At 42.8% G+C, this 12,015-nt stretch overlaps 1 protein-coding gene across 1 annotated transcript in view; it reads right to left on the reverse strand.

Moving 5' to 3' along the window:
- Window positions 1–3,065: 3,065 nt before the first annotated feature.
- Window positions 3,066–12,015, reverse strand: part of LOC309562196 (uncharacterized protein) — a gene marked incomplete at both ends in the record, with an annotated part of 124,599 nt that continues 115,649 nt past the window's right edge. The window contains one exon of the mRNA XM_082266316.1: window positions 3,066–3,089. Within this exon, the coding sequence (XP_082122442.1) occupies window positions 3,066–3,089 (24 nt within the window). The remainder of the gene's footprint in view (window positions 3,090–12,015) is intronic.

A 12,015-nucleotide genomic window follows, 5' to 3' on the forward strand; every position in this document is an offset into this window, starting at 1 on the left:
ATTTGCAAAATGCTTTGGTTGGTGGACGATTCCATTGGGCAATATGGGGGATCTTTGTGTGAACATGTAGCCACAATATTTGCAATTACCACACATATATGTCCCTCTATATTTACAGCAGGTGGACATATTGGTGTCGCGAAACTCACTGCGGACTACTTTGTCTCTCAATGCTGGAGCCCTTTTGTAAGTGAAGTTTGGTGAATCTGACACATATTGGCCCAATATGGGATCTGAGGCCAGTAGGTGCCAGTGTTTAGATACAATACGCCTAACTTTTTGATGTTGTTGATTATAGGGAGTTATAATCCTTATTGTATCCTCCTTCCTAGGAATGGTTGATGTTTTTGGAGCTAATAATTGATGTCTATCACTGTTTAAAGCTTGTTGATACGATTGTTTTAAGGATTTCTTAAAGTAGCCCCTACGTAGCAAACGTTTTTGAAGTGCGTCAGCAGCCACTTGGAACAGTTTGAGGTCTGAACAATTTCGTCTAAGCCTCAAATACTGACTAGTTGGAATAGATCTAAGTAGAGGGGTAGGATGGAAACGTGATCCATGCAATATGGTGTTTATTATGGTGGATTTGCGGTAAAGGTTACTTTGGAGAGTACCATTTTTACTACGTATAATCTCGACATCAAGGAAGGTAATCTGATCAGAGTCCATATTCATTGTAAATGAAAGATTGAAGTCATTCTTGTTCATATGAACCAAGAAGGCTTGAAGAGACTCTGTGGGACCGTCCCGGATGAGGAACACATCATCGATGTACCTGGTCCAAAAAAGAATGTGACCAGTGTACATCGACATTGCATCATCGTCCATAAGAGAATGTTCCCACTCCCCCAGGTACAGGTTGGCATAGGATGGGGCACAACAGGTGCCCATCGCTACCCCCTGCACCTGGAGGTAGTGGGAACCATTAAAAGTAAACACATTATGGGTGAGGATGTGCAATAACAAGTCCAAAATGAACTCTCCATAGGCATCTAATTGGCTTTGGCTGGATAGAATATGCTTCACAGCTGCAATGCCCCTGGAATGGGGAATTGAGCTGTAGAGAGCCTCTACATCAATCGTGACTAAAGACGCAGTAGGGGGAACCCAAAGGTCCTTAATTTTATTGATAAAGTGAATGGTGTCCTTTGTAAAGGAAGGTAGCTTATGGACAAGGGGTTGAAGATACGCATCAACTAGCTTACTTGCGTTATCTGTGATAGATCCACACCCGAAATAATCGGTCTTCCGGGAGGATCAATAGTACTTTTGTGCACCTTTGGGAGGCCATAAAATGTGGGAGTGACAGGGAATTTGGTGCGGACAAAGTTCCAAACATCTTTGGAAAAACGTTGTTGAGATAGGCAGTATCCACCAACTGATAAAACTCCAAATTATATTTGGCAATTATATCTGGTGTGATACGCCTATACCAGTTGGTATTGTTTAAAATGTTTGTACACATTTTTATATATTGGGTGTTGTCCATTATCACAATGTTCCCACCTTTGTCGGCTTGCTTGATGGTAATAAGTTTGTTAGTGGCCAAGTTGTTAATCGCCTCTCTTTGTGCTTGGGAGATGTTAGGTTGGGATAAAGGACGTGTGTTTAGTTTTTCAACTTCCTTCGATACTATTTTTAAAAATGCGTTGATATTCGCATTCTGAATAGGAGGATAGGCATCAGATTTTTTGCGAAAGTCAGTGCCTGCTGTCTTTTGTTCCCTAGATTCAGAAGGGATACCAGCAAGTAAAGAGGGGAGGTCCACACGATCTATAAGATCCTCATTTTCTTCGAGGAGGGTAATTAGCGTGTCTAAGATGGGATCCTGTTCAGGTGGTCTTTTATTGCCTTTGTGATACATATATTTGAAATTTAGTTTGCGAGCAAACAAATGAAGATCCTTAATAAAATCAAATTTATTGATATTGTTAGTAGGACAGAAATTCAACCCTTTTTGTAATATAGATAATTCAGATTCAGACAATTTGTAATTGGATAAGTTGATAATTGAAAAATCCACATTGTCTTGTACCACATTGGTGAGGGAATTGGAAGTGATGGTGGAGGGGGTTAAGAGGGGGGGAGGGGTGGTGGTGGTGTGAAAGTGAGTTGTGAGGCTCGTTGATGAACCAAATCTAAAAAAGTTTGATCATCTAAGTGAGTAATAGAAGAATGATGTGTAGGTAAATTGGGCAAATGGGTGAGGGATGGTGCTTGTTGTGCAGAGGGAATATTAGACAGTGTAGATTTTGAGGATGTAGGAAAGAGGGATAGTCCCTTTTTATGTTGAGGTTGGGTATTGGACTTTTTGGATGCTGGATCTAGACCAAACGCATGGGGTCGCTTAGTGCGTTCCATTGGTGTTTTATGATTCTTAGCAGAAGGTGGTAATTTAGTTGTATATGGAGGTGCTACAGCATTGATATCCTTATTAGATGGTCGAATGTTAGGTTTGTTGTTTATCCAATGGAAGGCCTTGCCTTGTAGGTAAATGTTTTTGTCCTTGTTAAGAATTTTTTGTTTCTTAATAAGGGTATTTTTATTAAAGGTGTCTAGTTGTTGTTTTAGTTTAGCTTCCCGATGGGGGAAAGTGGTGTGACTTTTATATTTTTTCAATTTTTCACATGTAGAGGCTATATGTTTGTCCAGTTCTGTGGTTCTTAATGAATACTCCTCGATGAGGAGATTCATAAGAGCCACAGAACATTGTTGTAAAGCTTGTTCCCATTTGATTTTGAAAGAGGGAGTTGGGTCTTCGAGTATGGGAAAGACCTGGGCTCTTAGGCCGAATGGGCTAACATTTTCTTTTATGTGTTCCTGGAAAGATCTTATGTTCCAGAAGAACATCGATTTCCTCTCTAGCATTTTAGACAATTGAAAAAACATGGATGACAATTCTGTCTCTATGAATTCATTGCCCTCAAAATCTTGTTGATATTGTTCCATAAGATTGTTCCACTTATCCCCAATGAGGCCTGACAGGATAGTGTCCTGTGTCATTGTGACGACCAGTGAAAAAAATCAAATGATCAATATGATATAGAAGTAGAATATTCAGTTTTTTAGAGAGTAAACTCTGGGATAAACTGAAAGAAAAAAACCTAAAATAAGCGATAGGCTAAAGAAAGCGGCGGGGGCGGTATCTGCAACCAAATATGAACAAGAAAGGTGCTTAAAGCCCCGTACACACGTACCGATGGTCGGCATACAAATGTTCGTCTTTTCTCCCCGGGATGTCGGTGTCTGTTGAAAAGTGCAAAGACAGCACAAGGACAGCACAAGAATTTTGTCTGCAGACTTCAGCTGACTGCAGAAGTGATGTCATGTAATGGTTAACTTTCCCTGTGTTTTTAATTTTCTGAGCATGCCCAGTCTTGCAAATCTGCGGTCTGTCGGCCGAATTCTGTACTGACAGGCGAACAATCGTCCGTTCTGGTGTCCGCAGACAAAAATTTTCATGTTTGCAAGAAAGACTTTTGTCCGCGGATTGTGCGCAGACATCTGTCGGAGGCACCATACTAACACGCGTACAATCGGCAGATCTTTCGTCCGCCGACGTTTGTATGCCGACGATCGGTACGTGTGTACGGGCCTTAAGCCTAGCGCTATTATGTGTGCCACATCCCTAGTAACAGTATGCAAAAAGTGAGGTTCCCCTTATTGGGACTTTACAGGCACATAAAATTATATGAAAAATAGTTTTTAAGAAAAATAATTTTATTTGTAAACATATATATTAACTAGAAAAAAAAGTTTGAGACAAACTTTAAGTTGGCTTGAAAAAGCCTGACCAGAAAGCTTGAAAAGTTTAGATCGATCGATCGATAGAAAAGGTTTGAAGATCGATCGATCTATCGAAAAGGTTTGAAGATCCATCGATCTATCAAAAAGGTTTGAAGATCCATCGATCGATCGAAAAGGTTTGAAGATCCATCGATCGATAAGGTTTGAAGATCGATCGATCGAAAAGGTTTGAAGATCGATTGATCGAAAAGGTTTGAAGATCGATCGATTGATCGAAAAGGTTTGAAGATCGATCGATCGAAAAGGTTTGAAGATTGATCGATCGATCGAAAAGGTTTGAAGATCGATCGATCGAAAAGGTTTGAAGACCAATCGATCGAAAATGTTTGAAGATAGATCGATTGATCGAAAATGTTTGAAGATCGATCGATCGATCGAAAAGGTTTGAAGACCGATCGATCGAAAAGGTTTGAAGATCGATCGATTGATCGAAAAGGTTTGAAGATCGATCGATCGAAAAGGTTTGAAGACCGATCGATCGAAAAGGTTTGAAGATCGATCGATAGATAGATAGATTACATGAGTTTGAATGAGTTTACATTGATTAGCATCAAAGCTTCATTGAGTCTAATGGGATTTGGAGCTTGGGTCATCTGAACATCCTGTCAATGAAAGTCTATGGGCATTTTTTGGGTTTTTAATTTTAATTTTTAGGAAAACCGTAACTCAAACCAGTCCGAAAAGATATAGCACACCGAGTCAGAACAGTATGAAGGTCTGTGCCGAGTTTGGAGTATGTAGCTTGAACGGTCTAGGAGGAGTTAGTGTCCAAAAATTTAGCGGCCAGAAAAATAATAATAATAATAAGAAGAATAATAATAAGTTTAAATACAATATCAGTAAGTTGGCTGTTCCAAGCCAACTTAATAAGTTTAAATACAATATTAGAAAGTTGGCTTTTGCAAGCCAACTTAATAATAAGTTTAAATACAATATCAGTAAGTTGGCTCTTCCAAGCCAACTTAATGAATTAAGAACAGTGCAAGCAAATAAAGACAGGTAGATCAACCGCAATAGTCTGAACTAAAAACCCGACATGTTTCGAAGCCAGAGGAATTTGCTTCTTCTTCAGGGGATGGTTTTTATATAATTTTATGTGCCTGTAAAGTCCCAATAAGGGGAACCTCACTTTTTGCATATTACAGTAACAGTGCATATTTTTAGCAGCGATTATTGTAGTAGTGTCACTGGTCTTCCAAAAAGTGTCAAAAATGTCAGTTAGGGGTCCGATCTGTGTCGCAGTCCTGCTAAAAATCGCAGATCGCAGCCATTACTAGTAAAATTAAAAAATTAAAGTGACATAAATCTTTCCCCTAGTTTGTAGACGCGATAACCTTTGCGCAAACTAATCAAAATACCCTTATTGGGAATTTTTATTACCAAAAATATGTAGCAGAATAGATATTGGCCTAAAAGGATGAAAAAATTAGATTTTTACTTTTTTTTTTTCGGAATGTTATATAGCAGAAAGTGAAAAATATCCTTTTTTTCAGAATTGTTTATAGCGCAAAAAATAAAAACGCACAGGTGATCAAATACCACACAAAAAAGTGCTATTTGTGGGGGAAAAAAGGACATCAATTTTAATAGGGTACAGTGTCGCACAACCGTGCAATTGTTAAAGTAACGCAGTGCTGAATCGCAAAAAATGGCCTGGTCATTAAGGGGGAAAATTCTTCTGGTCCAGAAGTGCTTAATCCTTTGCATTGTGTAACAAGGTTGTCTTCTCTGATCCTCCCAATTCTTCCACTGTCCCTAATTCATCTCCTGAGAGTACAGAGCCCTGGAGACACTCTGCACATACTCAGTTTGATGAGTATTGCTAGATAGGTTTTTTTTTCCTTGGGGGAGGGCATGTGATCAGCACATGGCCAATCCGCACTTTCCAGACAGAGGGTCAGGGGTCCTGCAGCCTCATAGGACAGTCTGAGGAGAATGAAAATGTATCCTACAAGCTTTAACCAGACACTGATAGAAGTCACAAGAAGAGATGGGCTCGGACGTGCTCGGGATCCCAGCTGCCAAATTCCGCCAGGAAGCCGACACTGCACACAGCTAATCACAGGCACTGAGACATTTCTCGATCTGTGCAGCTACGGACCAGGAAATGTCTCACTGCCTGTGATTAGTCGTGTGCAGTGTCGGCTTCCTGGCGGGATCAGGCAGGTAGGATCCCGAACATGCCCAAGCCCATTCCTAATCACAAGACTGCTATATGCTGCTGATGGGAAAAGTTATTAAGCATTTTATATTTACTAAAACTATTTCATTTGCATGTTCTGTGTAATGTGGGAGACCAGATATAGTGAATGCACGGTCCTGGTTATAGTAACACTTTAACTTGTACTGTCACATTTAACCACTTCAATACCAGGCACTTTTACCCCCTTCCTGCCCAGACTAATTTTCAGCTTACAGTGCTCTCACAGTTTGAATGATAATAAGTCAGTCATGCTTCACTGTACTCAAACAAATTTGATATAATTTTTTTCACTCAAATATAACTTTCCTTTGGTGGTATTTAATCACCACTAGGTTTTTTATTTTTGTAATATAAGCAGAAAAAAAAAAAAAAAAAAACGACATTTTGAAAAAAGAAAAAACACTTTTTTTTTAGTTTCTATTATAAAATTTAGCAAAAAAGTAATTTATGTTCATAAATTTGGGGCAAAGTACTGCTATATATCCTTGGTAAAAATAACCCAAATTAGTGGATATTATTTAGGACCCTTTCACACGGCTTCCAATCAGGTCCGCCTGTCAGTTTTTCAGGCGGACCTGATCGGATAGTCCATGCACCCCTATGGAGCAGCGGATGTCAGCAGTGACATGTCCGCTGACACCCACTGCTATCTGATCCGATCCTGTCCATGAAATCCAGACGGATGGATACCCTTTTTTCCACCCATATGGAGGATAAGATGAAAATGGACAGGCGGTCTGTTATCATCCGATCTCCATTAGAGGAGAGCGGGGCTCTGACAGGTCTGTCTCTGCAAAGTAAGCAAAGACGAAGCTGTCATCCACCTGCTCAGCGGGGATTGGCGGATCGATCCCTGCTGAGCAGAAACGGAGTCCACCCAGCCGGTAAGCCCATGTGAAAGGACCCTAAAGCCTCGTACACACGCAACGAATTTCCGCCGACCGGTCGTCTGTCTTTTGTCCAGAGTGCGTGTCTGTTGGTTGGAATGTGCTCTAGACTGCACACGAATTTTCCCGCACAACAGAATTCTACTTCAGAAATGATGTCATGTGTTGGATTGCTTTCTATGTGTTCTTTCCTCTCTGAGCATGCCTAGTCTTGCTCATAAGATTTTCCCCCATCGAAATCTGTACTAATGAGACGAAAATCGGACGTGTTTTGACGGAGGACAAAAATTTTAATGCCTGCACACCAGGATTTTGTCAGCCGAAAAGTCGGAGTCGGCTGTCGAAAGCACCATACTAACAAGCCGAAAATCGGCAGATCGGACGAAATTTCCCGGCCAAATTTCTTCTCGTGTGTATGGGGCTTAAGTCTATGTGAAGGTTATAGAGTCTACAAGCTATCATTGAAAATTGATCACACCTGATGTACTGACCTCCCATCTCATTTCTTGAGGCCCTGAAATGTCAGGACGGTACACACTTTTTCATAAGAGGCATGGGGTTTTTTTTTTTGAAGTTGCGATTTTTTTTTCTCACAATTCTTGGAAAAATTAGGAAATTATTTATTTATTTTACACAGAATTGTCATAATACCAAGTTATTTCTCACACACACAGCATATGCATACTTGCAATTACACCCGAAAATATATTTTTCTACTCCTCCTGAGTATGGCGATACCACATGTGAAACTTTTACACAGCCTGCCCACATAGAGAGGCCCAACATGCAGGGAGCACCGTCAGGTGTTCTAGGAGCATAAATTACGCATATAATTTACTGACGACCTATCACTTTTGCAGGCCCGGGAGCACCAGGACAATGGAAACGCTCACAAAATGACCCCATTTTGGAAAGGAAACACGCCAACGTATATTCTAGGCCTGCGAAATATAATCGGAGCATCGATGCATCGTGATGCGACCCTTCGCGATTCTGCATCGATTCGGGGTGCCGTCAACATCGATTAGGAAATGACGTCATCAGCCGCGGCCACGCCCTATCGCGCCTGGGAGAAAAAAAGTCACAAGATCACAGCTGATTGGTGGATTAGTGTGGGAACTCACAAGATTACAGCTGATTGGTGGATTAGTGCGGGAGCTTAATAAAAAGGCTCCGCCCCTCCTCTTCCCTCTCTTTGACCCGGGCCGAGGCACAGCAAGAACATCCCACCTGCGGCCTTGCAGCCAAGAAGCCAGCCAGCCAAGCCAGTCCACACTCCAGTCCACACAGGACCCCCGAGTGTTGCAGCCATCTAGGACCTGGAGCCCCAAGCGTCCCCATCGCAGCCAGCCAGCGCAGCCCTCCTCACCATGGTCGTCCCAGGCCCAGCCGCCACGCCAGTGACGCCACACGCCAGCCGCCACTGAGCCCAGAGAGCAGCACCTGTCCTCCTCTGCAATGCAGTGCACAACAACCCACACAGTCACACAGCAGGTAAGTCCGAACGAATAATTGTAATAATGGGGGTCTCTCTGTATCTCTGGGGGGGATGTCTGTGATGGGGGGGCCTGGGACAGGGGATGGTCGGTCGGGGGTATTGTTCTGTGGTGGCAGGGGGGGTCTCTGACTGTCCGTGTCAGTGGGGGTGGGGTCTCTGTCAGTGTCAGCTGTGTGGGGTCTGGGGAAGGGGGGTCTCTGTCAGTGCTGTGGGGGATTGGGGAAGGTGTGGGAAGGAAGGTCTCTGTCAGTGTGTCAGCTCAACTGTGGGTGCACTGGGGGGGAGGGGGGTCTCTGTCAGTGTCAGCTGTTGGGGTCTGGGGAAGGGGGGGACTCTGTCAGTGCTGTGGGGGATTGGGGAAGGTGTGGGACTGGGAAGGTCTCTGTCAGTGTGTCAGGCTGTCAGCTCAGCTGTGGGGGGAGGGGGGTCTCTGTCAGTGTCACTGTCAGGCAGCTCAGCTCTGGGGGAAGGGGGGGGGTCTCTCTGACTGTCAGTCAGGCAGCTGTGGGGTAAGGGGGGTCTCTGGCTCTTGCTCAGTGCATGCATAAGAGGGACTGACAGACAGACAGTAATATTTTATGAAAGATGTTGCTTGCTTGTTGCGGCTTAGTTTACAAGTGCTTTTTTTTTTTTTAAACACTGACAGAGTTTGGCAACTTACGTCATCCGTCTCCGTCACATACGTGGTAGTATGGTAATGGCAGAAGGAGAAAAAGATCGAGAGATAAAAAATGCACCTAGCGTTTTAAGAGCAAACATCTGGGCACATTTCGGTTTTTACGAACACACAGGGAAGCGTGAGTTGGACAAGACACACGCTGTGTGTAAAGCCTGTCACACAAAAATTAAATACCTAGTGAATGCTACGAACTTGAGAAACCATGTTAGCCATTTTCACTCTGAGTTAGTAACACCTGTCGCCACCAACAGTGCCACCACTGCCAAGGAAAGACTGCTAGACCTAGATCAGCCAAGAATTGATACCATACTGTCAACTTATCCGCCCAACTCTGAAAAAGGGAAGAAACTAACCAAAGCTGTGGCAGCTTTCATCGCCAAGGACCTACGGCCTACGCAACCTTTTGAAGACACTAGAGCCACGTTATAAGATCCCATCACGCAGTCACTTTACAGAAAACGTTATACCTGCACTCTACCACGACACCAAAGCTCAGGTACTTGCGTCAATGAACCAAGCCTGTCGAGTCGCAATAACATGCGATTCATGGACTTCAGTCACAACAGAGTCCTATGTTACAATAACAGCACATTACGTTACTAAGGACTGGCAGGTCTTGTCACATGTGTTGCAAACGAGAGCCATTTATGAGTCTCACACAGGTGCTCATCTGGCAGAGCTACTGTCTCATGTCGTGGAAGAATGGCAGCTGTCTGATAAATCTGTAGTGCTTGTGTCCGACAACGCGGCGAACATGATAGTTGCAGCTCAAGTTGATAAATTTCCTCATGTTAAATGTTTTGCCCATACACTCAATCTTGCATGTCAGTGGGCACTGAAAGGGGCCACGCTCTCCAGGCTTCTTGGCAGAGTGCGATGAATATCCACATTCTTTCATCGCAGCACTAGAGCAAGCCACTGTCTAAAAGAGAAATAGAAATGTCTGGGCCTGAAGAATCATACGCTAATAACTGATGTGCCAACAAGATGGAACAGCGCATATGACATGGTCAAGAGGTTCTTAGAACAACAACCTGCAGTTTGTCCCACCTTGCTGTCTCCAGAAGTCAGAAAAGGAGAGTCTGATCTCTGCACTCTCAATGAAACAGATGTGCCAAATGCAGAGGACGCTGTGAGTGCATTAAAGCCAATGAAGGATTCAACCTTCCTGATGTCAGAAGAGCGCAACCCAACAGTGTCTTTCATTGCCCCTCTAAATGCACAACTGCTCCAGAGCATGACAGACACCATGGGAGACTGACCCATGAGATCAAGAATGCCATTAAAACAGATCTCCTGAAGAGGTACAGCAGTGAGGCAGAGAAGAAGATCCTTCATACAGCCTCTGCACTGGATCCTCGCTTTAAAGGACTGCCTTTTATTCTCCCAGAGGAGGAGAGATCGGAGATATACAGAGGAGTGACTGAGGAGGCTGCATCTTTGGAGGTAATTAGAATTTCATCATGTTTCCTCCCAGACAGCTAGAAGCTCAGCTACATTGTGTTGTGTAATAAGCCCTGATTCACTGATGCGGTGTGGGAAGTGGAACTGTATGGCAGTTCAGCTCTTCTTATACTATTATCTTTTGTTCAAACACAGATTACATCTAATAGAAGGACAAATGTGGATGAAGTGCCTAGGGAAAAAGCAACTGTGGAAGAAGAAACACCCATTGAGGACAGCCATTCTCCTCCCAAAAAAAAAGGCCACAACATCGCTGCGCATGACACTGATGGTGCAATAGAACCTAAGACCCCCTATGCCAAGGCAGAAGACAAAATGGAAAAATATTGTAAAGCCCTACCTCTGCCTCTCACTGAGGACCCTTTGAAATGGTGGCATGAGCATCAGGTCATATTTCCCCTCCTCTCTCAGCTGTCAAAGCAATACTTGTGTATCCCAGGTACAAGTGTATCTGCAGAGCGGGTTTTCTCTACTGCAGGAGATGTTATAACTGCAAAAAGAAGCAGTCTGAAACCTGAGCATGTGGATCAGCTAGTGTTCTTGGAGAAAAACCTACATGTTCCCAAATGCTAAGCACTGCAATAATTACTAATTCATGTTTTTAATGAATTAGTAATTACTAATTCAGTCTGCCAGTCACACCAGTGTTGTTTTATAGCTTTATAGCACTGATGGTTTGTTTTTGAAGATTGTCCTGTCCAATGTCCATTGCCAATCCATAATCTGTTGCTTCACACTAAAAGTGTCTAGGGGTTCATTTAACCCTCAACCAAATAAATAATATTAAAGTGTATTTTCTTCTAGACAACTGACACCAAGCCAGCCATGGTGCCAGCATTATAGGAAGGAAAATCATTGTGAGAAATAACTTGTACATTGAAGCTTAACCTTGAGTAAATCTTATCTTATTAGATCACAAATAAATACACCAATTTTGGATTCTTGTGTAATATTACTATATTTGTGAGTTTGTGAATGTGACCCCATAAGGATTTCCTCAAGGTTAAGCTTCAGTTGACAATTTATTCTCTCAAGGATTTTCCTTCCTCTAATGGTGGCTTGTTGGCTAGCTTGGCTTCAGTTACAGATGTAATCGACGTGGTAGAGTGCAGTGCAGGTAAAGTTTTCTTTCTGTAACGTGACTGACTGAGTGTCGTGACAACTCAAGAGCTTATAGCGCAGCTCTAGCATTAACTCAACACACACACACGCAGAGTGTGTGTTGAGTTGATGCTAGAGCTGCGTATAAGCTTTTGAGTTGTCACGACACACACACACACACTGTGTGTTTAGTTGACTGGCAATGGCAGGGGCAAACACAACCACCGTGAACCTGGAACATTTAATATTTTTTACAGCTTTTCTGGCACTGGAGAGATGGAGAATGGCTTGTTTTTAAAAATGGTCCATTCACATAAGAGAATTGATAAGCTTAAGCTTATATTTATATAACTCCCCTCTAGCAGCCATCAACTCA

The sequence above is a fragment of the Pelophylax lessonae genome (assembly GCF_965119305.1).
Source record: "Pelophylax lessonae genome assembly, chromosome: 8".
Classification (NCBI taxonomy): Eukaryota; Metazoa; Chordata; class Amphibia; order Anura; family Ranidae; genus Pelophylax; species Pelophylax lessonae.